The sequence below is a fragment of the Eucyclogobius newberryi genome, unplaced genomic scaffold (assembly GCF_026437365.1).
Source record: "Eucyclogobius newberryi isolate DKJ021-1_F unplaced genomic scaffold, fEucNew1.0.hap1 SCAF_16, whole genome shotgun sequence".
Lineage (NCBI taxonomy): Eukaryota > Metazoa > Chordata > Actinopteri > Gobiiformes > Gobiidae > Eucyclogobius > Eucyclogobius newberryi.
Genome location: NW_027315790.1, coordinates 31,092,775 through 31,117,745, shown reverse-complemented (window position 1 = coordinate 31,117,745; position 24,971 = coordinate 31,092,775). Strand labels below are relative to the sequence as shown.

The window sequence follows — 24,971 nt, the reverse complement described above, 5'->3', positions numbered from 1 at the left end:
CCACCTTAACCACTTCCAGTCCAAACACTCTGAACCGACAGGTCCAAGAGTGATGATGGAGAGTGTTTAAGCTCTTCATATCCTTCACCTCGTGCTGTAATGTTGATGTTAAACATTGGGCCAAGCTCAGGGCACAAAGCCAACGGCTTTGTCCCGATGGAACTAAATCCTCTTAAACATGAAGCGCTTGGAGACACTGTACCGTCCTGCAGGCTCTGGAGCTGACATGTGACGTGTGGGCAAACTCCTGACATAACATAATCCCGCTTGATCTGTGAACCCCGGCGAACCCCTTCGGCTCGCGGCCCTCAGCGACAGAGTTCGTGGTCGAGCTCGGCCAGGCCCCCGTGCAGCTCCACGGCGTCCTGGCTCCACGACAGGAGGTCTCCCACCAGGTGCCCCGTGCAGCTGGCCTGGCTCTGGATCTCCGCAGGGCTCAGGACTTGGGACCACAACTGCAGGTCTGACATTTGTCCCATAAAAGACTGGGTGACGTCAAAGCGCCCCCCAAAGTCGTCCTGTCGGGAAACACAGGTCACAGTAAACGAAAGTATAGGCGGTATATGCAGTGCGTCTGTTTACGTGCTTCACAGAGCATGTTAACAACGCCTACAAGGTCCCCAAAGTGCACGCTACATGGTTCCTACCTGTTCTTGTCCCAGGATGAAGACCCCTCCCGGCCTCACAGCTTGCCAGGGCGACAGGTTCTGCCCTGAGCCCCTCTTCTGTCCGTCTTGGAACACCTCCCACACGCCGTCCCGAGTGGCCCAGGTCGCGCACACGTGATGCCATTTACCGTCGGTCAGAGCGAGGGGCAGAGTCACCGCCTGAACACGTGGAAACAGAAACACAAATGACCCTTTTATCGCTTTAATGGCGAGTCGGACGCCGGTGCCAGGGAAACAAAGGTGTCACTTGGATCCCGGTGTGAAAGTACATCCACATAGCAGAGCCAGAGCCAATCAGATTAGCGCTGTGGCTGTCTGAAGTCGAGCGCCGCAGATACGTCTAAAGATGATCAGCTTCTCCAAGAACACGAGGAGGTCAGTGGAGCAACTGCACCATCATCAAAGACCATAAAAGTGAAACTCGTCACCGTTTCACCCGAAGATCATAGCTTTTCAGACATTGAGATCTTTCTTTCATGTGTTACGTCCTTTTCCCTCTGCTAACTTATTTTTGGCAAACCACCTCCTCTGTCCATTAAACCTTCATGTCTGAGTTTAGCTCTCACACATCGTAGACTGTTCACATCCAGATGAACCTCGTCTGCTGACACTTTTAGAACATTTGTGACACATATATGGGCTTTGGACACTGCGTAGACCTTCGCTGGACTATTTGTGACACAAATACGGGCTTTGGACACTGCGTAGACCTTCGCTGGACTATTTGTGACACAAATACGGGCTTTGGACACTGCGTAGACCTTCGCTGGACTATTTGTGACACAAATACGGGCTTTGGACACTGCATAGACCTTCGCTGGACTATTTGTGACACAGATACAGGCTTTGGACACTGCGTAGACCTTCGCTGGACACACCAATGCACCGTCCACATCATTGGAGACTAGGGCCCATTACAAAGTTGCTGGTTCTGGGCCGTTTCAGTGCCGTGCCATCTTGGTCCAAATGAGAGCTAGTCCAGGGTGTTTGCTGCCATACGTAGTCCGCCGTTAGCATTAGCTCACTTTTTCTCCAACCTAAACCTCTCTAGTGTTTGCCTTCTCCGTTACGTAAGTGCCAAATATAAGATGTAATTTCTATGGTTAGTATTTCACCGGAACTAGTTTCTCACCTTGTCGTTGATGAGCAGCTGCATAGGGTTGCTGCCCCACTCGATCAGCACCAGCTCGTTGGTTTGTCCCGGGACGGCGTAGGAGAACGGCGTCCCCAGACCGGGTCCCGCCCCCGGTTTGAGCCACAGACAGACGGTCAGTGCGAAGACTTCGTTGACCAGCGAGCGCTTCATGCGTCCGTACATGTAGTTGGTCCTCAGGGGGAAGTCCAGCAGGAAGGCGTTGGGGCTCTTCAGCTTCGGGAGAGGTTCTTCTCAGACAAACAGAGACGGTGAGAACATCGTGCTCCATCGAGATGATTTCAATGATCGTAATGACCCTAGAGTCTTACCGTGGTCATTGTCGTCGTGGTGCAGATGGGTCAGCATGCCGTTCAGCTTCCTGTGTCCAGAGAGAGCCCCATGGTGGTCTTTATCGACGTGGTCTTTGTCAAGGTCGTGGTGATCGTCGTGGTGATCGTCGTGGAGATCGTCGTGGAGATCGTCGTGGAGATCGTCGTGGTGATCACTGTGGTGATCACTGTGGTGGTCCCTGTGATAGTCGTGATGGTTGTCTCTATAATGATGGTCGTTGTGATGATCGTTGTGTTGATCATAATGATGATTTCCATGGCGACGGTAGTGATGATTGCTGCGGTGGTTGCCATGGTGACTGTTATAGTGGTTGTTGCGGCGATCATAGTGGTGGTTGTCATGGTGATTGTCATGGTGGCGATCGTCGTGGTGATTGTCATGGTGATCATCATGATGGTCGTCATGGTGATCGTCATGGTGGTCGTCATGGTGATCGTCATGGTCATAGTGCCGACTGTGGGAGTTAGGGCGGCGGCCTTGATTGCTGTGGTGAGTGTCATGGCGTCCATGATGGCTGTTGGAATGGCTGTATCGGTGGTTTCCATGGTGGTTGTCATGGCCACTGTGATGGTTGTCGTGGTGACCACTTTGATGATTGTCATGGTGACCACTGTGATGGTCATCGTGGTGACCACTGTGATGGTCGTCATGGTTCCCACCGTGATGGTCATCGTGGTGACCACTGTGATGGTCGTCGTGGTGACCATTATGATGGTCGTCATGGTGACCATTATGATGGTCGTCATGGTGACCATTATGATGGTTGTCATGGTGACCACCGTGATGTTCGTCATGGCGACCCCTATGGCTGGTGGAGTGGCCTATGTCGTGGTGCGTGTCATGGCGGTTGTGATGAGTGTCGTGGTGGTTTTCATTATGATGGTCGTCATGGTGACCATTATGATGATCGTCATAGTGACTGTAATGATGGTTTTCGCGATCGCGGCTGTGGTGGTTGTCATGGTGACTGTCGTGGTGGTCGTCATGGTGATCGTGGTGGTACTCCTGCAGCTGCTCCTCCAGAGCGTGGATCTTCCTCTGCAGCAGGTCCCTCAGAGAGCTGGAGTACGAGCTGCTGGAGTTACGAGCCTGAGACAGTCACACACAGAGAAGACGTTTAAGACACAGTCATACGCACTTAGACGAGTTCACAGCACAATGAACAAGACACTAGTGTGTAAAGCACAAAGATTAGTCTCATTTTGAATATCAGCCTAAACAGGAACATTATAATCATAATAAACTGGAATAAAAGTGAAATCAAGTTCCACTCGTCCCTGTTGCTTGTTCTCACCAGAGTAAATCCGACTCTGTTGCCGGTCAGTGTACAGCACGATTAAGTGTCTCGTCAGGGCAGATGAGCCTAATGGAAGGGGACTGACTGATGCGGAGGATCCAGACCGGCTCTGCCTTTGTTTTGTCTCACACCTTCAGGGCATCTCCAGGGGCTCTCGTGTGCTGTGTGTGTCAGTGTTGTGTGCTCTGAGATTAGAGTCTCCTGTCGATGCTCAGTGTGAACATGTTTGAATGTGGTGAGATGATTGAGCCATTCACTAATGCAACTATTGAGCTGGTGGAATATTTCATATTCTCATTGGCTTCATTGTCAATACGTTTTGTTGCAGTTTTAGACACTCTCCTTTATCGGCAGTTCATATAATGTTAATAAAACACAAAACAATGTTTGTCAGATATTGTTCCGTACATAGATGGCAGCGATGGTCTGCTGCTGTTGACAAACGTCCTCGTTGTTGCTGTGCTTCTCTCAAACCCGTAACATTTTCTGACGCAAAGATTGACCTCAATTAAGTCCAGCCCTCGACAAATTGATGCCCAGAGAACAAAGTGTTTGAAGTAAACTGCCTTAAGCTCGGATTATACTTCCTGCATACGCGGAGATGAGACTTGGTCTTTATCAGTCTCTGTTTACGCTCAGTAAGCATCGTTTGGACAGAATCATAATTCTCCCTTTTCTCTGAAGAATAATGTCAAATGAAAACTATGTGCAGCACAAATATCTTCAATTTGAAATGAGCAATGACTTCATTCACAAGAAATCTGACATTACACAATTAATACAAGGAAAGGGCTTTAAGTGCACACAGCGGGTTTCATATTTTAAAATTATTTCTTAGTTTAGTTGTGTAATTCTAGGGTATCATAGTTTTACACCAATCAAGAGGCAGTTTGTGAAAAATGCTAAAAACGGTACGGATTCTGGGTAAAAGTTATGGAAATATGCTGCGTTCCAGGCAAAGGTCAGTTAAGTTCTGACTTCTGAGCGTTCCAACTGAATTAACAAGTACGCAAACAATATGGCTAATGCTAGCTCAGGGTTAGCGTGAGGACTTCCTCTATATTTAGAAAGGGTATTGTAGAAAAAGATGTAGTTATCTGGACAAAGTTTTAGAAAAATGTTTTGACTCTCATACATGAGTCATTTTCAATCTGAGGATCTGGTCTGAGAACCCTGAGCCTTGAGATGATAACCTGTCCTGTTTTTTCTTTTGTTTACACTGTGAGTTTCACCTAAAACCATCATACTTTGTTTACCCTCACAGCTCTGTAACAGGCCATAAAAGTCCTATTGTTACGTAGCTGCAGCCCCCTCATCACTGATGAGTACCTGATTACCATCTGAAAGGCCCGGGCTGACACCGGCCCACGGCTTCAAATACTCCCGTGGGCCTTCAAATAATCCCTTACAACACAGCATTTGTTTCATAACCAATGAGGAAATAAAATATTGAACTTCCTCTAAGTTGACAAATTATGAAGCTTAATCTATCATATGCACTCTGTGATCATAAGACAAATGTTTTTCCGTTAATTGGTATGAAACCACATTAGTCTTTTAACTATGTTAACTTGTTAGCCTGCTAGCTTAGATAGCCTGTTGGCTATGTTGGCTCTGTTAGCCTATTAGCTCTGTTAGCCTGTTAGCTCTGCAGGTGTGGTACTTGGATCTATTAAAATATCTGGACAGGGTATTGCTAGTTTAAACCTGTTGTGAGTCCAGAACTGCTCGTGTTCGGCTGACAGGGACATACAGATTCAAAATTCATAAGTTTTCTTAAAAATAGCTTTTTAATCTTTAGTTTCAGCTCGCTTTGCTTCGCTCTAGTAATCCATCAAATGTAGACGACACGTGCCAATGAGCGCCCCCATGGGATCAAAACAGTGAAAATATTTAATGACCTGGGTTCGGTGTGGTACCCACAGATATAATATTTGTTTACTACTACTATACTATTTACTACTATTTTTTTTACATATTACAGGTGAAGAAACATAAATATCTTTAAATTAAACGTTTGATTTGACGTAACTCTGTACTAGCCTTGGCCAAGTAATGTAGTTTGAACCATAGGCAGCGATATTGAATAATGTGTCTGTGCTATAGGATTAGCGCACACGCGAGTCAACAGGAAGTAGTGGCGCAGGCAGAGCCACACCTCAACTTGACATCACTTGTTGTGCGGTGACGGATTAAACATTCAGGGGTTTAATGTCAGTCATTTATATCATTAGAGCAATAGATTTGTGCAAGAAAGTCCAGACAATAGTGTTTTACCAAATACCAACGTAACGTTAGCAAGCTAAAGTTAATATGGTCGGATGTTTCCCAACACCTTTAATGTTGGCTTTTAGGAAGGCTAACGACAAAAACTTTTGGTGACTTGGGTAAAATTATTCTGGCTCAAGCCAGATTGATCAAGAATTCATCTTCCTGGCAATGTTAAGATAAAAGCACACGACTTCTCATCTCTGGACCACATGAAAGCAGTATAAGAAGGTCTAGATCAGGGGTGGGCCATTATTTTCCTCCGAAGGCCACATTCGAATCCAGGCAAGTAGTGGAGGGCCGGCCCGCCATCATTGGTGTGAAAAAAAATAAATCCCAAAAATTAAATATAAAATAAAATATAACTTTTCTGTCAAATATAGGCTATTGAATATATTATTTAATTCATTTCACGTCATATTTATTAAGGATACACGTGCAGACAGATGCCTGAGGGCAAAAAAGAAAAACACTTTTAAAAAAAAAAATATTACTGGGACAAGCTTGGCGGCCGAATTGAAAGGCCCGGCGGGCCGGATGTGGCCCGTGGGCCGTAGTTTACTCACCCCTGGTCTAGCGTTAGCTCTATTAGCCCGTCAGCTCTGTTAGCTCGTCAGCTTTGTTAGCCCGTCAGCTCCGTTAGCATGTCAGCTCTGTTAGCCCGTCAGCTCTGTTAGCATGTCAGCTCTGTTAGCATGTCAGCTCTGTTAGCATGTCAGCTCTGTTAGCCCATCAGCTCCGTTAGCATGTCAGCTCTGTTAGCCCGTCAGCTCTGTTAGCATGTCAGCTCTGTTAGCATGTCAGCCGTCAGCTCCGTTAGCCCGTCATCTCCGTTAGCATGTCAGCTCTGCTAGCCCGTCAGTTCCGTTAGCCCGTCAGCTCTGTTAGTCCGTCAGCTCTGTTAGCATGTCAGCTCTGTTAGCATGTCAGCCGTCAGCTCCGTTAGCCCGTCAGCTCTGTTAGCCCGTCAGCTCCGTTAGCCCGTAAGCTCCGTTAGCATGTCAGCTCTGTTAGCCCGTCAGCTCCGTTAGCCCGTCAGCTTCGTTAGCCCATCAGCTCCGTTAGCCCGTCAGCTCTGTTAGCATGTCAGCTCTGTTAGCCCGTCAGCTCTGTTAGCCTGTCAGCTCTGTTAGCCCGTCAGCTCCGTTAGCCCATCAGCTCTGTTAGCATGTCAGCTCTGTTAGCCCGTAAGCTCCGTTAGCATGTCAGCTCTGTTAGCCCGTCAGCTCTGTTAGCATGTCAGCTCTGTTAGCCCGTTAGCTCTGATGGTGTGGTACCTGCAGGCTCTCGAGCCGCTCCTTCAGCGTCTGCAGAGTTTTGCTCGTTTGTTCCGGAGAAAAGTTACTGAACTTTGAGCTGGTCCGGTGGTTGCCATGGTCACTGCTATGGAAAGCCGTGGGGCCATGGTGGTTGTTGTCGTGATGGTCATCGTGGTGATTTCCATGATGGTCATCGTGGTGATTTCCGTGTTCGTCGTCGTGGTGATTCCCGTGGTGGTCGTCGTGGTGACTGCTGTGACGGTCGGCGTGGTGACTGTCACGGTGGTTGTCGTGGTAACCGCCTTCGCACCGCGTCAACTTTGCCGTCAGCTCGCGGATGGTCTCCCGTTGGTCCAGAATGGTCTCTTTCTGACGCACCAGGCTCTCGCGCAGGTGCAAAATGGTGGATTTGGCCTCCTCCGACATGAAGCCCCTCCAGCCACTGCCGCTGGGACTGCTGCCCGAGCCGCCCGAGCCGCCCGAGCTGCCCGAGCTGCCGCCGGGGGGCACGGCGGGCACGGCGGGGGGAGAGTAGCAGCTAGGGTCAGCCTCCGGAGAGATCGGGGTGCACACGAACTTAGGGCTGACGCCATAGTCCATGGAGACTCCGGTGGCGCACGACAGGAAGTAGAAGAAGATGAGGGATCGTAGAGGACGGATCGGGAAGACGACGAGGAGAGAGGAAGCCTCCAGCCTTCGGTGCCTCGGTAACAGGGGCATGAGGCTCAGAGGACGCAGGTCTCTGGCCATAACTGTTCATCCGAAACGCTGGCCCACAAGCAAAAGTCCTCAAACTCAGACTGTGCTGCAGCATTCATGGGAGTCATCGGCCTCGAGGGAGAAGCATGTCGGGACAAACACCATTGATACGATCCAGGGAGTGCTCCAGCTCAGATTCAGGCGCGGTCGGCAGCAGATGTCTTGGTTCTTCACAGGTTTGTGTCCGGGACAGGAGCTGGGGGACGGGAGCTGGGCCCTGCCAGCCGCTGGCTCTGCTCCTTCTCTGGACAACAGCCAAGTGTAATCCCTTTAACTCAGGCTCCTAATCACTGCTCAGCCCTGGAGGTCCACCTGAAAGACAGAAACAGGCCGGGGAAATCAGACGCTGCAGATAACGTTTTTTTACCATCTGTTCTGTCCACACCGACTCCCCCGAATCAGCTTCAAATGTGAAGACAACCTTCAGACGCGTCCCTCGTCCTCCTCAGACAGGAATAATGTCCCCGCTCGTGTTCTACTGCTCGTTACACAAATTATCATAGAACCTTATTCTCTATCTGCAACGCACTGAAACATTTCAATTCCTGCTCCTGCTCCTGTCCTGCTCCTGCTCCTGTCCTGCTCCTGCTCCTGTCCTGCTCCTGCTCCTGCTCCTGTCCTGTTCCTGTTCTGCTCCTGTCCTGCTCCTGTCCTGCTCCTGCTCCTGTCCTGCTCCTGTCAAGCTCCAGTCCTGCTCCTGCTCCTGTCCTGCACCTGTCCTGCTCCTGTCCTGCTCCTGTCCTGCTCCTGTCCAGCTCCAGTCCTGCTCCTGTCCTGCTCCTGTCCTGTTCCTGTTCTGCTCCTGTCCTGCTCCTGTCCTGCTCCTGCTCCTGTCCTGCTCCTGTCCTGCTCCTGTCCAGCTCCAGTCCTGCTCCTGCTCCTGTCCTGCACCTGTCCTGCTCCTGTCCTGCTCCTGTCCTGCTCCTCTCCTGCTCCTGTCCTGCTCCTGCTCCTGTCTGCTTCTGCTCCTGTCCTGCTCCTGTCCTGCTCATGTCCTGCTCCTGTCTGCTCCTGTCCTGCTCATGTCCTGCTCCTGTCCAGCTCCAGTCCTGCTCCTGTCCTGCTCCTGTCCTGCTTCTGTCCTGCTCCTGTCCTGCTCCTGTCCTGCTCCTGCTCCTGTCTGCTCCTGCTCCTGTCCTGCTCCTGTCCAGCTCCAGTCCTGCTCCTGCTCCTGTCCTGCACCTGTCCTGCTCCTGTCCTGCTCCTGTCCTGCTCCTGTCCAGCTCCAGTCCTGCTCCTGTCCTGCTTCTGTCCTGCTCCTGTCCTGCTCCTGCTCTTGTCCAGCTCCAGTCCTGCTCCTGCTCCTGTCCTGCACCTGTCCTGCTCCTGTCCTGCTCCTGTCCTGCTCCTGTCCAGCTCCAGTCCTGCTCCTGTCCTGCACCTGTCCTGCTCCTGTCCTGCTCCTGTCCTGCTCCTGTCCAGCTCCAGTCCTGCTCCTGTCCTGCACCTGTTCTGCTCCTCTCCTGCTCCTGTCCTGCTCCTGCTCCTGTCTGCTTCTGCTCCTGTCCTGCTCCTGTCCTGCTCATGTCCTGCTCCTGTCTGCTCCTGTCCTGCTCATGTCCTGCTCCTGTCCAGCTCCAGTCCTGCTCCTGTCCTGCTCCTGTCCTGCTTCTGTCCTGCTCCTGTCCTGCTCCTGTCCTGCTCCTGTCCTGCTCCTGCTCCTGTCTGCTTCTGCTCCTGTCCTGCTCCGGTCCTGCTCCTGTCCTGCGCCTGTCCTGCTTCTGTCCTGCTCCTGTCCTGCTTCTGTCCTGCTCCTGTCCTGCTCATGTCCTTCTCCTGTCCTACTTCTGTCCTTCTCCTGTCCTGCTCATGTCCTGCTCCTGTCTGCTCCTGTCCTGCTCCTGTCCTGCCCATGTCCTGCTCCTGTCTGCTCCTGTCCTGCTCCTGTCCTGCTCCTGTCCTGCTCCTGTCTGCTTCTGCTCCTGTCCTGCTCCTGTCCTGCTTCTGTCCTGCTCCTGTCCTGCTCCTGTCCAGCTCCAGTCCTGCTCCTGTCCTGCACCTGTCCTGCTCCTGTCCTGCTCCTGTCCTGCTCCTGTCCAGCTCCAGTCCTGCTCCTGTCCTGCACCTGTTCTGCTCCTCTCCTGCTCCTGTCCTGCTCCTGCTCCTGTCTGCTTCTGCTCCTGTCCTGCTCCTGTCCAGCTCCAGTCCTGCTCCTGTCCTGCTCCTGTCCTGCTTCTGTCCTGCTCCTGTCCTGCTCCTGTCCTGCTCCTGTCCTGCTCCTGCTCCTGTCTGCTTCTGCTCCTGTCCTGCTCCGGTCCTGCTCCTGTCCTGCGCCTGTCCTGCTTCTGTCCTGCTCCTGTCCTGCTTCTGTCCTGCTCCTGTCCTGCTCATGTCCTTCTCCTGTCCTGCTTCTGTCCTTCTCCTGTCCTGCTCATGTCCTGCTCCTGTCTGCTCCTGTCCTGCTCCTGTCCTGCCCATGTCCTGCTCCTGTCTGCTCCTGTCCTGCTCCTGTCCTGCTCCTGTCCTGCTCCTGTCTGCTTCTGCTCCTGTCCTGCTCCTGTCCTGCTTCTGTCCTGCTCATGTCCTGCTCCTGTCTGCTCCAGCTCCTGTCCTGCTCATGTCCTGCTCCTGTCTGCTCCTGCTCCTGTCCTGCTCATGTCCTGCTCCTGTCTGCTCCTGCTCCTGTCCTGCTCCTGTCCTGCTCATGTCCTGCTCCTGTCTGCTCCTGCTCCTGTCCTGCTCCTGTCCTGCTCCTGTCCTGCTCCTGTCCTGCTCCTGTCCTGCTCATGTCCTGCTTCTGTCTGCTCCTGCTCCTGTCCTGCTCATGTCCTGCTTCTGTCTGCTCCTGCTCCTGTCCTGCTCATGTCCTGCTTCTGTCTGCTCCTGTCCTGCTCATGTCCTGCTTCTGTCTGCTCCTGCTCCTGTCCTGCTCATGTCCTGCTTCTGTCCTGCTCATGTCCTGCTCCTGTCTGCTCCTGCTCCTGTCCTGCTCATGTCCTGCTTCTGTCTGCTCCCGCTCCTGTCCTGCTCATGTCCTGCTCCTGTCTGCTCCTGCTCCTGTCCTGCTCATGTCCTGCTTCTGTCTGCTCCTGCTCCTGTCCTGCTCATGTCCTGCTTCTGTCTGCTCCTGCTCCTGTCCTGCTCATGTCCTGCTTCTGTCTGCTCCTGCTCCTGTCCTGCTCATGTCCTGCTTCTGTCTGCTCCTGCTCCTGTCCTTTTCCATTGTCCAGGTGTTTTTTGTCCTATTCGTTTTAGAGCCAGTTGTGTTTTATGTTGTTTTGCCCGAGGCAATAATTTGACAAATGAAATATATTCCATGACGTCCTCGTCTTCTAAAGACGTCGTCCTCGTCTTCTAAAGACGTCCTCGTCTTCTAAAGACGTCGTCCTCGTCTTCTAAAGACGTCCTCGTCTTCTAAAGACGTCGTCCTCGTCTTCTAAAGACATGGACATGATCTGCATCTTTACTTGTTCCACACAAACATCATTGTTGTATCTTCAGACACCTTCAGGACACTTGTCCTCACGTCTCTCACGCCCAAAGGGTCAGAGTGGGGAGGGGACAGGTGATGGACAGGTGATGGACAGGTGATGGACAGGTGATGGACAGGTCATGGACAGGTGTTTATCACAGCTATGACCAGATGCTGCTGTGTCCTTGGGCAAGACACGTCATTCAAAAGTGTGAGAGTGAAGTCTGTTAGTGCAAAGTGACATTTTTGTGCACCACTCTTCCTCTCCTCTCTCCCTCTCTCCCCTCTGCCCTCCTCTATCCTCCCTTTCATCCTCTTCCTCTCCTCTCTCCCTCTCTCCCCTCTGCCCTCCTCTATCCTCCCTTTCATCCTCTTCCTCTCCTCTCTCCCTCTCTCCCCTCTGCCCTCCTCTATCCTCCCTTTCATCCTCTTCCTCTCCTCTCTCCCTCTCTCCCCTCTGCCCTCCTCTATCCTCCCTTTCATCCTCTTCCTCTCCTCTCTCCCTCTCTCCCCTCTGCCCTCCTCTATCCTCCCTTTCATCCTCTTCCTCTCCTCTCTCCCTCTCTCCCCTCTGCCCTCCTCTATCCTCCCTTTCATCCTCTTCCTCTCCTCTCTCCCTCTCTCCCCTCTGCCCTCCTCTATCCTCCCTTTCATCCTCTTCCTCTCCTCTCTCCCTCTCTCCCCTCTGCCCTCCTCTATCCTCCCTTTCATCCTCTTCCTCTCCTCTCTCCCTCTCTGTGCTCTTCTTAATGAGATTGGCCTTAGTGCTCTTTGCCTGACCCCTGACCCTAAGTCCAGTCTCCATGGTCACACGAGCTCAAACGAGGAGGAAACTTGTGCTTCATTAATGTTAATTGGCGTTTTAAATCAATGGACTTCTGAACTGTTTTCGACAGAAGTGGCAGTGAATGTACTTTTGAGCTAAAGCAGCAGTATGTAACATTCTCTCACTGGAGATGTCACTGCTTTGCCCGGAAATATTCATTCAACTATTTTGTTAGCTATAAAAATGCCTTTTAATGAATAATCGATGCTGTTTGAATTTAATGCCATTGTTTGTACCTTCCAGGCAAAGTAATGAAAATGTGAGACCAGCAGGGGGCGGAGCTCACCAGCAGGGGGCGGGGCTCACCAGCAGGGGGCGGGGCTCACCAGCAGGGGGCAGAGCTCACCAGCAGGGGGCGGGGCTCACCAGCAGGGGGCGGAGTTAACCAGCAGGGGGCGGGGCTCACCAGCAGGGGGCGGAGTTCACCAGAGAAGTTACACAGTGCAACTTTAAACATGTCAGGTCGGCTCAAACAGACTGAGACTGCAGAGACGATGAGAATATAAAGAATATGAATTATGTGTTAATCTCCTGAAGCCGAGCCTGACTCAGCTCAATGATCGTTGACCTTTGCAAAGCATTGTGGGAATATTTAGGTTGTGAGAAGCAGCAGCGATGGTGAAACTAAATGTTACAATGAAGCAGTTTTTTTAAATCAAAGCACCAGTTTGTAACTTTTTAGTAACAACACCGACTAAAACAGAGGCTGGTTTTATTGCACTAAAATAAACAAAAACAGGAACTCTGTGTCCTCGCTGTGAGCGGCTTGCACCTCAACAAACCCGACTCGTACTTGGCCTGGAGGAGTCTCCTCTTGCTTGTTTCCATTGAAATTCTGTTCCTTTAGATTTACTAATCCATCACCATGGAGACCGTTCTAAAGGATGTTTTATATTTATGTGGGATTATGATGTGCCACCTCCAGAAAGACACATACTGTGCTTTTGAATATATATATATATATATATATATATATATATTCCCTGTGTATTTTTAAAAAGGTGATCCAAATATGATGGGCTGTGGCTCTTAAAGGGGCTGTGGCTCTTAAAGGGGCTGTGGTTGTTAAAGGGGCTGTGGTTCTTAAAGGGGCTGTGGCTCTTAAAGGGGCTGTGGCTCTTAAAGGGGCTGTGGTTGTTAAAGGGGCTGTGGTTCTTAAAGGGGCTGTGGCTCTTAAAGGGGATGTGGCTCTTAAAGGGGCTGTGGTTCTTAAAGGGGATGTGGCTCTTAAAGGGGCTGTGGCTCTTAAAGGGGATGTGGCTCTTAAAGGGGCTGTGGCTCTTAAAGGGGATGTGGCTCTTAAAGGGGGCTGTGGCTCTTAAAGGGGATGTGGCTCTTAAAGGGGATGTGGCTCTTAAAGGGGCTGTGGCTCTTAAAGGGGATGCGGCTCTTAAAGGGGCTGTGGCTCTTAAAGGGGCTGTGGCTCTTAAAGGGGATGTGGCTCTTAAAGGGGCTGTGGTTGTTAAAGGGGCTGTGGCTCTTAAAGGGGATGTGGCTCTTAAAGGGGCTGTGGCTCTTAAAAGGGCTGTGGTTGTTAAAGGGGATGTGGCTCTTAAAGGGGCTGTGGCTCTTAAAGGGGCTGTGGCTCTTAAAGGGGCTGTGGTTGTTAAAGGGGCTGTGGCTCTTAAAGGGGATTTGGCTCTTAAAGGGGCTGTGGCTCTTAAAGGGGATGTGGCTCTTAAAGGGGATGTGGCTCTTAAAGGGGCTGTGGCTCTTAAAGGGGATGTGGCTCTTAAAGGGGCTGTGGCTCTTAAAGGGGCTGTGGCTCTTAAAGGGGCTGTGGCTCTTAAAGGGGATGTGGCTCTTAAAGGGGCTGTGGCTCTTAAAGGGGATGTGGCTATTAAAGGGGATGTGGCTCTTAAAGGGGCTGTGGTTGTTAAAGGGGCTGTGGCTCTTAAAGGGGATGTGGCTCTTAAAGGGGCTTTGGCTCTTAAAGGGGATGTGGCTCTTAAAGGGGATGTGGCTCTTAAAGGGGCTGTGGCTCTTAAAGGGGATGTGGCTCTTAAAGGGGATGTGGCTCTTAAAGGGGATGTGGCTCTTAAAGGGGCTGTGGTTGTTAAAGGGGCTGTGGCTCTTAAAGGGGATGTGGCTCTTAAAGGGGCTGTGGCTCTTAAAGGGGATGTGGCTCTTAAAGGGGATGTGGCTCTTAAAGGGGCTGTGGTTGTTAAAGGGGCTGTGGCTCTTAAAGGGGATGTGGCTCTTAAAGGGGCTGTGGCTCTTAAAGGGGATGTGGCTCTTAAAGGGGCTGTGGCTCTTAAAGGGGATGTGGCTCTTAAAGGGGCTGTGGCTCTTAAAGGGGATGTGGCTCTTAAAGGGGCTGTGGCTCTTAAAGGGGATGTGGCTCTTAAAGGGGATGTGGCTCTTAAAGGGGCTGTGGTTGTTAAAGGGGCTGTGGCTCTTAAAGGGGATGTGGCTCTTAAAGGGGCTGTGGCTCTTAAAGGGGATGTGGCTCTTAAAGGGGCTGTGGCTCTTAAAGGGGATGTGGCTCTTAAAGGGGCTGTGGCTCTTAAAGGGGATGTGGCTCTTAAAGGGGATGTGGCTCTTAAAGGGGCTGTGGTTGTTAAAGGGGCTGTGGCTCTTAAAGGGGATGTGGCTCTTAAAGGGGCTGTGGCTCTTAAAGGGGATGTGGCTCTTAAAGGGGCTGTGGCTCTTAAAGGGGATGTGGCTCTTAAAGGGGCTGTGGCTCTTAAAGGGGATGTGGCTCTTAAAGGGGATGTGGCTCTTAAAGGGGCTGTGGTTGTTAAAGGGGCTGTGGCTCTTAAAGGGGATGTGGCTCTTAAAGGGGCTGTGGCTCTTAAAGGGGATGTGGCTCTTAAAGGGGATGTGGCTCTTAAAGGGGCTGTGGCTCTTAAAGGGGCTGTGGCTCTTAAAGGGGATGTGGCTCTTAAAGGGGCTGTGGCTCTTAAAGGGGCTGTGGCTCTTAAAGGGGATGTGGCTCTTAAAGGGGCTGTGGCTCTTAAAGGGGATGTGGCTCTTAAAGGGGCTGTGGTTGTTAAAGGGGCTGTGGCTCTTAAAGGGGATGTGGCTCTTAAAGGGGATGTGGTTGAGTGTGAAGTCATGTGGCGTTTGTTTACGGGTCAAACGCTGAGGTCATTTCATCCTGAGCCGTGACAATCGCATCACAACAAAGTGCAACAGGAAGAGACAAGACACAAGGAGCATTTAAAGGTGTAACTTGTGACTTTTCTGCTTGTCTCCATGGAGATCTTAAATATCCCATATCATGCTAAGGGTATATTGATAATAATACGTGTTGTGCATCAGCCATAACGTAATAGTTATGAAATATCACCCATATCATACACGAGGCACTGTAGCACTGTAAGTCTATTTTGTTTGATGTGGGACCTTTAATGCTTTGGAAGGTTTTAATCTCGCAGCTCAAAGTGTTTTTTTCATTTTTGTGTGTGTAATAAACAAAACAACATCTGCAATTGAATAAGGTCCAGAGACATAAATCCATGTGGAACAATCCAGGCGTGGCAGGTACTGACTGTCCACTAGAAAATGTTCATAGAGTGCCTTTAATCCATCCATGAATTGACTAATGTTTCGGTCGAACAAACTTTCCTTCTGGTGAAACAGATTTATATTAATATTATTGTTTTTTACAACAGAAATCCTGACTTCTCTTAAATGTAAAAGATTGTTGTTAGCGATTTTGTTAGCGATGTTGTTAGCGATTTTGTTAGCGATGTTGTTAGCGATTTTGTTAGCGATGTTGTTAGCGATTTTGTTAGCGATGTTGTTAGCGATTTTGTTAGCGATTTTGTTAGCGATGTTGTTAGCGATTTTGTTAGCGATGTTGTTAGTGATGTTGTTAGCGATGTTGTTAGCGATTTTGTTAGCGATGATGTTAGCGATGTTGTTAGCAATGTTGTTAGTGATGTTGTTAGCGATTTTGTTAGCGATTTTGTTAGCGATGTTGTTAGCGATGTTGTTAGCGATTTTGTTAGCGATGTTGTTAGCGATTTTGTTAGCGATGTTGTTAGCGATTTTGTTAGCGATGTTGTTAGCGATTTTGTTAGCGATGTTGTTAGTGATGTTGTTAGCGATGTTGTTAGCGATTTTGTTAGCGATGATGTTAGCGATGTTGTTAGCAATGTTGTTAGTGATGTTGTTAGCGATTTTGTTAGCGATTTTGTTAGCGATGTTGTTAGCAATTTTGTATGCAATTTTGTTAGCGATTTCGTTAGCGATTTTGTTAGCAATTTTGTTAGCAATTTTGTTAGCCAGTTTGGGCCTATTTATGGTAAAATAGTAAAAAAGCAACAAATCCCTCATTCATCTTTGACTTTTACATTCCATTGCTCCTTTAGTTTGTTGCAGCAGCACCTTAGAAAATGTTGGATTATTACCTTATGTTTTTTTGCTCCATTTCACGATGAGAAAATCACGGTCACGATAGCATTAATGATTACATAAACTGTAATATAAACCAAAAGTAAACAAGTGTCAAATAAGTTTCAGGTCTTTTAATAAATTTTTTACCGTCCACAGCTGATATTTTTCTTTGCTATTTAATATTATTTTGGGAAGTTATCCTATTGAAAAAGTCAAAGCAGGGACAGTGCAGAGGAGAGTCAAGTCGAAGTCCAAGTTGAGTTTTGGCCCAGTGTTTGCTGGGTAATTCCCTAGTGTGATGTCATCAATTACAAACAGGAAGTGAAATTATAAACCTAAAAAATGTGCTTTTCTGTGATAAGATTTGTTTAATTTTTAGCCGAATTCAAAATACATATTTTAACAGCATTTTTGGTTAAAGAGTCGTCCGACCTGTAGGGGGCGCTTTAAAGGAGACATACTGTGAAAACTCACTAACTAAAAGTACATTGTTTTGTTGTTTTATTGGGACTGAACCAAACGAAGTCAACGTGGGATGAACCGTGATTGAATCTAGTCTGGACGCGTTGCATATGTCCATTACGATCAGTCCATTGTCACAGTTTTGGTCCTGTAGCGTTCTCCCGCTTGTGTTGCCCACGGTAACGCTCAGAGGTTAAGTCAAGTTCCTGCTTCGACTTAATTCTCAATTAACTCTGCAGCGCGACGCCGGACAAAGCTATAGTCCAGAGTCCAGAATCCATTTGATCAATTAAAAAGTCTCAAGTATCAAGACTCGAGTCCGCACTTCTGGACCATCGTTTACGGTAAATGCGTTTTACGCAATGGTCGTCGTATCGTGGACTCTTGTTACATAACTCAGCACGAGCACACTTGACATTGAATTTGGCCTCACGCAATTTCCACCAGCACCATAAACGCAACAGGCAAAAGCTGGAGCCGCTCGGAAACACGACTTACAATTACAATTCAAACACTGTCATCGTGGACTTTGATATCGCCGTGCTAATGCAAATATATCAAATCAACAGACGGAATAAAATCTGAACTAATAAAATAAAATCGGAATAAAATCTGAGCTTTACCAATAACTGAACCATGAACGATCATAAACTCACCAGATTGACGCCGGTCTCAGCCTCGACGCGTTCTATAATATTCCATTTGAAGGTAAACGCTCTGACCCCGGAGCAGCCGTGGTCCTCGCCGCTCGGCTCCTCGCTGATCTGCTCAGAGGATTGGCTTTAGAGGATAATTTTAACCGGCATTAGCCTCAGATTGACTTCTCTGTGCGGCCGCTCGGCTCGGCGACGCTCCGCCAATCAGGAACTCGCAATCGGACTTTGGTGATGGGGCGGTTTTAAGGCGGCGTGTTTTATTATATGTCAGTTCTCTTTCTCGAGGTCAAATCAGCAGCAAAATATGTTTTATTATTCGATTTGATCAACTTGCAGCCAGAGATTTCTCTGGGACGATTCATTTTATGTTTTTGTATTTTATTTTTTAACATATAAAACAGAACGATACAAAGAAACATTCACACAAACACTTGAAAATGTTCCTTATTGGCCAGATTTACCTCCAGCAGTCTTTGGTTTTCTAGCAGAGCCTTTGTTTCTTTGATTTTTTTTAAGCCTTTTTTTTTTTTTAAGACAATTTTTTTATCTTGAGCATATTTTTCTCATTTTAAGCCAATTTTTTATTTGAGCATATTTTAAATTCAAGCTAATTTTTTATTTTAAGCCTATTTTTAATGTATTTTTTGAGCCTATTTTATTTTATTTTAAGCCTATTTTTATTTTGAGCATATTTTTATTTCAAGCCAATTTTATTTCAAGCCTGTTTTTTATTTATTTTTTTAAGCCTATTTCATTTTATTTTAAGCCTATTTTTTATTTGAAGCCTATTTTATTTAATTTTATGCATATTTTTTATTTTGAGCCAATTGTTTATTTTTCTTCATTTTTAAAAATCTGATAGCTTATTGTTATGACGTATTCATTGTTCATTGTTCATTGTTTTATTGTTTTGTGTTGCATCAAATCGCCAAGACAAATGTTTGTGAATTTTTCTGATTCTGTTTCTTTATCGCTGAGGCTGTGGCTATAATCTTTCCTCTCAAAACTGCTTTAGCAGCGTCACCAACGATGCACATTTTCACCTCGACACGAACATTCATCCACGCTGTGATGTCACTCTTGGACGAGGAGGGAGGAGCTTTGTCTGGCGTCGGCTGCACAATTAATTGAGGATTAAGTCGAAGCAGGAAGTTGACTTAACCTCTGAGCGTTACCGTGGGCAACACAAGCGGGAGAACGCTACAGGACCAAAACTGTGACAGTGGACAGCTCATAATGCACATATGCAACGCGTCCAGACTAGATTCAATCACGGTTCATCCCACGTTTACTTAGTTTAGTTCAGTCCCAATAAAAACAACAAAACAATGTACTTTTCAGAGCACAAAGTTAATAAAACGTTCACAGTATGTCTCCTTTAAAGCGCTCCCTACAGGTCGGACGGCTCATTGAACAAAAATGCAGTAAAAATATATGTATTTTGAATTTGCCTGAAAATAAAAAATAAAATCTTATTGCAGAATATCACATTTTTTAGGTTTATAATTTCACTTCCTGTTTGTAATTGATGACATCACACTAGGAAATTACCCAGCAAACACTGGGTCGAAACTCATCTCACAATTATCACAATAAGAATAAATGAGAACGACTTTATTTTGTTGAATTAATGTTCAGAGAGTCAAAAATGTTGTTTCTTTTGAGTAAATTCTGCACAAACTTTGATTTGAAGGAGTGTCCCTGGTGTGATGTCACTTCCTGTCATTTTCTACAGATTTTTCAACGTTTTCCTCCACAAATACCTGCTCGATTGGTTTGAAACTATAATTTATATGTACAACAGGTACAAATACACCAAATAACGTCTAAATTAGAACATCGTAAAAACCTGTCATGGGCCCTTTAATGTGAAAATATTGTTGCGTGTTTCCTGTGTTTTTCCCAGCCTGGCCAGACCACAAGCTTCTTCCGTACTTTAGGAAAACATAAAGTCATGTTCTCATGTCATTAAGAGGCAGATTAACCAATCAGAGACGCAACTGTGTCGAAACAAACATGGAGGACTGAGAAACGGCGCCGACATGAGCCTAATCACCTGAAATAGCGATAAACGTAAGGGGAGAAAAGTTTGCCACGGCAACCGACGACCGTTACCGCTGATATATGTGTCATAATCTCACGCCGCGACCGAGAGTTATGGCTTTTAGATGGAAACGGTCAATCTAAACAGAGAAATATCCTTTGTCAGCCATTGGTTTCTCTGGATTCTAAACTATCAGCATTGGGCAAGAAAAAAAAACAAAATCGGTGCATCTCCAATGACAAAAACAACAAATTTTAACTTGGAATTTTTGAATAATGTTGTATTTGTCACATACAGAACTTTAAAAATCCATTAATTGCCCATACGCCAAGGGATGTCCACTTTTCTGAGCTGATACTGATGAAAAATGAGAAGAATATTGTGCTGATATGTGTGTTCTGTTTGTTGTGTGTGTTCGCCAAACTTTGGAAGGACAAACTACCGGGGATTAAGAATAACTACAACATTTTCAGTTATTTCAATGATGTAAATATGTCTTTATTTGACAGAACGGTGCGGCGCAACATATGGGACGAGACTGGGGACGACTCAAACATAAAATATAAGATTATATATAGAATTAAAACAAAGACAGGGGCATTATTATGAAATCAAAATGAAAAAAAAAAAACAGAAAACATTATTTTTCACTTTCATCACAGTAAATTCTCTCTCCAAAAGCCTCCAGACGCCACATAACAACCTTCATTTGGTTAAAAAGACGTTAATTTTACAGTAGAAAGAATGGTTTTACCACTTTTTCATATTATAGGGTGTGTCGAAACAAACAGGGAGCTATAACAACATATTATAGGTTGAGGTGCATCTGAGCAGAGAGTTGTCTTCGGTGGAGGGTCGCAGAGCTCCTTATGGTCCTACCGGAAGTCTAAAAGCACAAGAGCGTTTGCAGTTTCAAGAAATCCATCACCGAGTTATGAATGAGGCAATAACGTATTAAAGGACAACGTTTTAATCCAGGGATAAAGAGAAAGGAGCCAGTGCCGGAAATCCCGTCGTGTCAAACTACTTCAACCAAATATCAAGGCAGTTTCCAAATAAATCCACCCGTTTTCAAACACAATACAGTTCCTGAGAGGTGATACAGATGATATAGCCCCTCCCCCTTTGCACACGGCCCACGATTCATGCATAAATGTGCCAAATGCAGCTTTAAAAGGAAGTCTTATGTACATAGTGAATAGTTGTGTGAAGACTTTGTGAAATCTCATCTCCTCAGTCATGCCCACGACCAAAAGAAGCCATCACGTCCAAACCAATACAAAACAGAGCCATAAAATACTAATACAACCAATATATATGTCATTTATCTACATTTGGGTGGATTCAGCTCAAGCTTTAGTCCATATGTTTAAGATGTTATAAGTAGATATACTATATAATGACCGAAAGAGGATTATGTATTTCAGAGGACCTAATGTGACTAATAATACCGTTACGCAGTGTTTGTGTCCTCAGACGACCCTCACGTCCCATGACTCAGGGGTCAGAGGTCAAAGTCACGCTCTGTAAATGTGGCGTCGTCAAAACCCAATCGTTTGAATCCATAATTAAGACTTTTTAACACTGAAAAAGTGGGTTATTCCTGGTTCTGAGTGAAGGATGAGTGCACTTTGGGTCCAGAACTAAAGTGAAATGCCCTGTGTTTCTGTGGGCGTCGTCCAGGCCGAGGTTGTGGGTGTGATTCCGGCGCTCCCCCGCCCTCCCCCGCCCTCCCCCGTGTCACCGCGGCCCAGTCTTAGGGTCTGAACATCCCCGTGAAATCCTCTTTGGTCTAATCCCATCAGAGCTCACTGCGGGGGCCGAGTTCAGGGTTCAGGCTCTGAGGATCCGCCCCTTTCCAAGCTCCTCCCTCAAACTTCTCCCACCTCCCCTTCTCTGAAGATGCTCCGCTCACTACTGCCACCCAGAGGTGATTGGAGGGCTCCGTGTGGAACTGCACCGTCTGGAAATACTGGACAACGATGAAGATTGATAAAATACAAAAAAATAAATAAATACATAAATAAACGTATCTATTTATGTTAATTTATATTTAATCCCCTGTTCCATTGTAAAGTGCTGGTTTTAACACAATGAGTCACCAAATGTTAATGAAAAACAAAAGAACATAATACTACAAGACACATATTATGCAAATGTTACTTTTTTGAGCTTTTTAACCACGTTCTGACATCGTTACATCACCCAAAACATACCGTAAGTTGTCTTTAGCTTCAGACTCATTGTTTACGAGGCCTTTTGGCTCTGAGATTCACAAAAACACCCGATTTAAAAAAAAAAAACAGATCTGTGACATCAAAGGTCGAGATCGGAAATTCCAAGTCCATGAATCATCACCAGAAGTTCTGAGACGTTCTGAGCATTTCTGCCTCAAATCAAGTCACAACCGAGTGCTTATATCAGCATGTTTATTTCCCAAGGGTAATTCTCTCTGCTGCCAATAGATGGAGTTCTTGCACGAGTCCAGATCACGGAACGCCTGGGACATTATTTTAAGTTCCAAAAGATGAGCAAAGTGACCCAGGAGCATGTTTAAAAGGCAAATTCAAATACAAATAGTGCATGAACTTGTCTGAATGTTGCTCATTGTGATTTGTGTGATTTAATGTCACGATTGTTCGCACTTGAGAAGGACTCGAGCCGATCGCCCTTCACGGACACAGAGAGGAACAGAACCACTTCATCACACGCTCTCACTGCAGAACTGACCCTTTAAGGCTCGGCGTCAGGGACGGCCCAGGCAGAAAATTATAAAACCGACCGAGGCAGTGAACAAAGGAAATGACTCTTACGTTGTATTTTAGGTTTGCGGTAATAGGAAGACTTTTGTCCTTGTCCTTGTCGGCCTTTTTTTGAAAAGTAGTGGTGCTGATTACTTCATTAATTATAATATAAAGCTGATTTTTGGCTTAAATATATGTTTTATTTGCCTCGAAGAACCATCAGTGTTTGTATCCATGCCGTCCTCTAATCCCACTCCCCAAACGGTGTCCAACGTTGGCGTTCAAACCGTTTTTTCCAAATCAAAAAGCCTAACTTGCACACGGACCTGAAACGAGAGTACTTCCTGTTTACCACTAGATTACATCACAATGTGGAACAGGACATTTTCATCTCTGGAAATGAGGATAGCTTAAATTTGTAAGGTTTTTCAAATCATCAAAACACAACCCTGACTGGCTTGGTCGAACCGTCTCAACTGTAATCAGGAAGTAATTGTCAATCTGAAGGTACTGGCCTTAAAAGCTATTATTTATACCACTTTTAGCTCGATAAGTCCTGCCCTAGGGGAGGAGTTATGCCCCGAAACTGCTCTGTCTTTGTTCATCTGATGCCACAGTTACCTCTCTTGAGCTCTGCCACGGTTTGAGCACAATGTTGTAAACTGAAGGTAGATTATACCTTTATCCATCACTTATGTTCAAATAAGAATTTCATTTTATTTTTCAATCAAAAATCACTTTGAAAAAAATAAATAAAATGTAAAAAAAAAAAAATGTAAAAATAAATATGTAAACAATAAATATGTTAAAACAAATATATATATATACAAATAAATACATATGTAAAAAAAATATTAGAATAAATGAAATAAGAAAAATAAATATATATGGAAAAAATAAATATCTATGTTCAAATAAGAATTTCATTTTATTTTTCAATCAAAAATCACTTTGAACTTATAGGAAACTTGCCTTTTTGAGCTTACATTACATCATTACATACACTAGCACACAGTTTGTGGGCCAAAGAGGTGCGCTTTCAAACAATCACTCTTTAAAGACAATTTCCTGTTTAAAACTTCACCAGAAAAGTTGCTATTGCACTGATTTACACCATAATATGCGTGAAAAAGTGTGACAAATCTGCAGTGTGACTCGGCCTGGCGCAAACAGAAAACCCCATTTGTATTTCTCCATAAAGTCTAACATAATATCCATGCACCGTTCATATTTGCCACCGCATTAGGGCTTTATTATTGAGTAGACGGCATGTAATCAGCAGATAACTCCTCGTCTCTCCGTCCGTCTGAGTCGCTGTGAGAGGAATTTTAACGACCCTCGGCTGCAAGTGAGTGTGTCCATCCATATTTACACCTCCTCTTTGACTTTTGCTTCTCTCTTTTGCTCAATCCTCTCTTTCCTCTGCGTCCCTTATCGCTTGTCCTTCGATACCTCCTTTTCTCTTCCCCCGCTCATTCATGTCTCCTTCCTTTATCTATTATCTCTCTTTCTTCCCTTCGTCTTTCCTCTCCACCCCTCCACCTCTCCTCTTCCTCTCCTCCCTTTGTCCTTCTCGTTACGCACCAGATATTCCGATGCTGGACACATCTGAGTGCAGTTTTTCTTGTACTCGATGACCTTCTGTTCAGACAATCGCCGGCGTGTTTGCCATTTGTTTGCATTAAAAGGAGGAAAAGTCCATCTAAAACACAGCGGCAGTGAAGGATGGGTCGACTGCAGAGGTCATATTTCACTGTTGTTCTGGAATTGAACCCAAGATCGCCTGAAAAATGTGTGAAAAAACCAAGGAAAAGGGAAAATAATGTATGCGTTTGTCTCTTTTTGGTTTCAATTGCCGTTATAAATGTCTGTAATTGTAGGGTTTGTGTATCAAAACAACAACGTGGCATTAAGTTTGATTTAAAGGACACGTTATGCATTATTTGTCCAGTTATTATCTTTGAAAATTGCTCTTGTTTTGCTTTATTATCTCATGTTTTACAACTTAGAATAATGTGACTGATTGAAAAACAAAACACGTACTTTCAGTCAGTCACGCGCTCCTTCATCAGGATTTGGTGTTAGCACTCCATCTACTGGCAGCAGAGGGAATCGCCATGGGAAAAGTGGGAAAATCGTGAGCTCGTGAAGAGGAATAATGAAACGAAAGTGTCAATGAAGCGAAATACAACCTTGATTTAACGCTCAACAAAGTCAATTTTGCATATATATCGCATATGTTAATTATTCCTAGTTAATTGAGTGTTTGTTTATTGTTTTTTAGGACTAATTCAGTGATTGCAAAGTACTGTCACAATCAAAGTAAAAGGTGCAGTATGTAACTTTCTGAACGATTCAATGGAAATAAAACGTTTTATGTCATGCTGTGGAATATTATTGCTGAAGGAACAACGTCTCCACGGAAAAGAGCGGGAAGATGCTCCTCCTCCACGGCAAGCATGAGTCAGGTTTGTGGAGGTGCAAGCTCGCTCACAGGACACATGTTTTGATATATTTTTAGTTTATTTTTGGGCTAAACGTTACATACTGGAGCTTTAAACACAAAGTACAGTGTTTATAATGAAGTAGTACGCTTGGAAAGAGATGAATGAAGTGGATTATGTTTGATATTGTGAACTACTTTACTTTCTTTTTGGAACAGAGACAAATGTCGTTCTGTTTCTAGTATTGTAAATGTCTTTCTGTAAATGTAACTCCTTTTTCATTTAGATGCTTTTAAAACCAC

At 46.1% G+C, this 24,971-nt stretch overlaps 1 protein-coding gene across 1 annotated transcript; it reads right to left on the bottom strand.

Moving 5' to 3' along the window:
• Positions 1-250: 250 nt before the first annotated feature.
• Positions 251-7,832, bottom strand: LOC140362188 (uncharacterized). The gene is made up of 5 exons (XM_072448257.1): positions 6,997-7,832; positions 2,133-3,243; positions 1,801-2,051; positions 648-827; positions 251-518 (listed from the first exon to the last, which is right to left on the bottom strand). Exons 1-5 carry the CDS (start codon positions 7,726-7,728, stop codon positions 309-311), a joined length of 2,484 nt encoding a protein of 827 aa, XP_072304358.1. The 5' UTR covers positions 7,729-7,832; the 3' UTR covers positions 251-308.
• Positions 7,833-24,971: the final 17,139 nt, after the last annotated feature.

Excerpts from the sequence above, each read along its gene's own strand:
- LOC140362188 (XM_072448257.1), bottom strand. The coding sequence starts at position 7,728 with ATGGCCAGAGACCTGCGTCCTCTGAGCCTCATGCCCCTGTTACCGAGG. Across the intron at positions 3,244-6,996 it reads AGCGGCTCGAGAGCCTGCAG|GCTCGTAACTCCAGCAGCTC; the intron begins GTACCACACCAT and ends TGACTGTCTCAG. Across the intron at positions 519-647 it reads TCATCCTGGGACAAGAACAG|GACGACTTTGGGGGGCGCTT; the intron begins GTAGGAACCATG and ends GTTTCCCGACAG.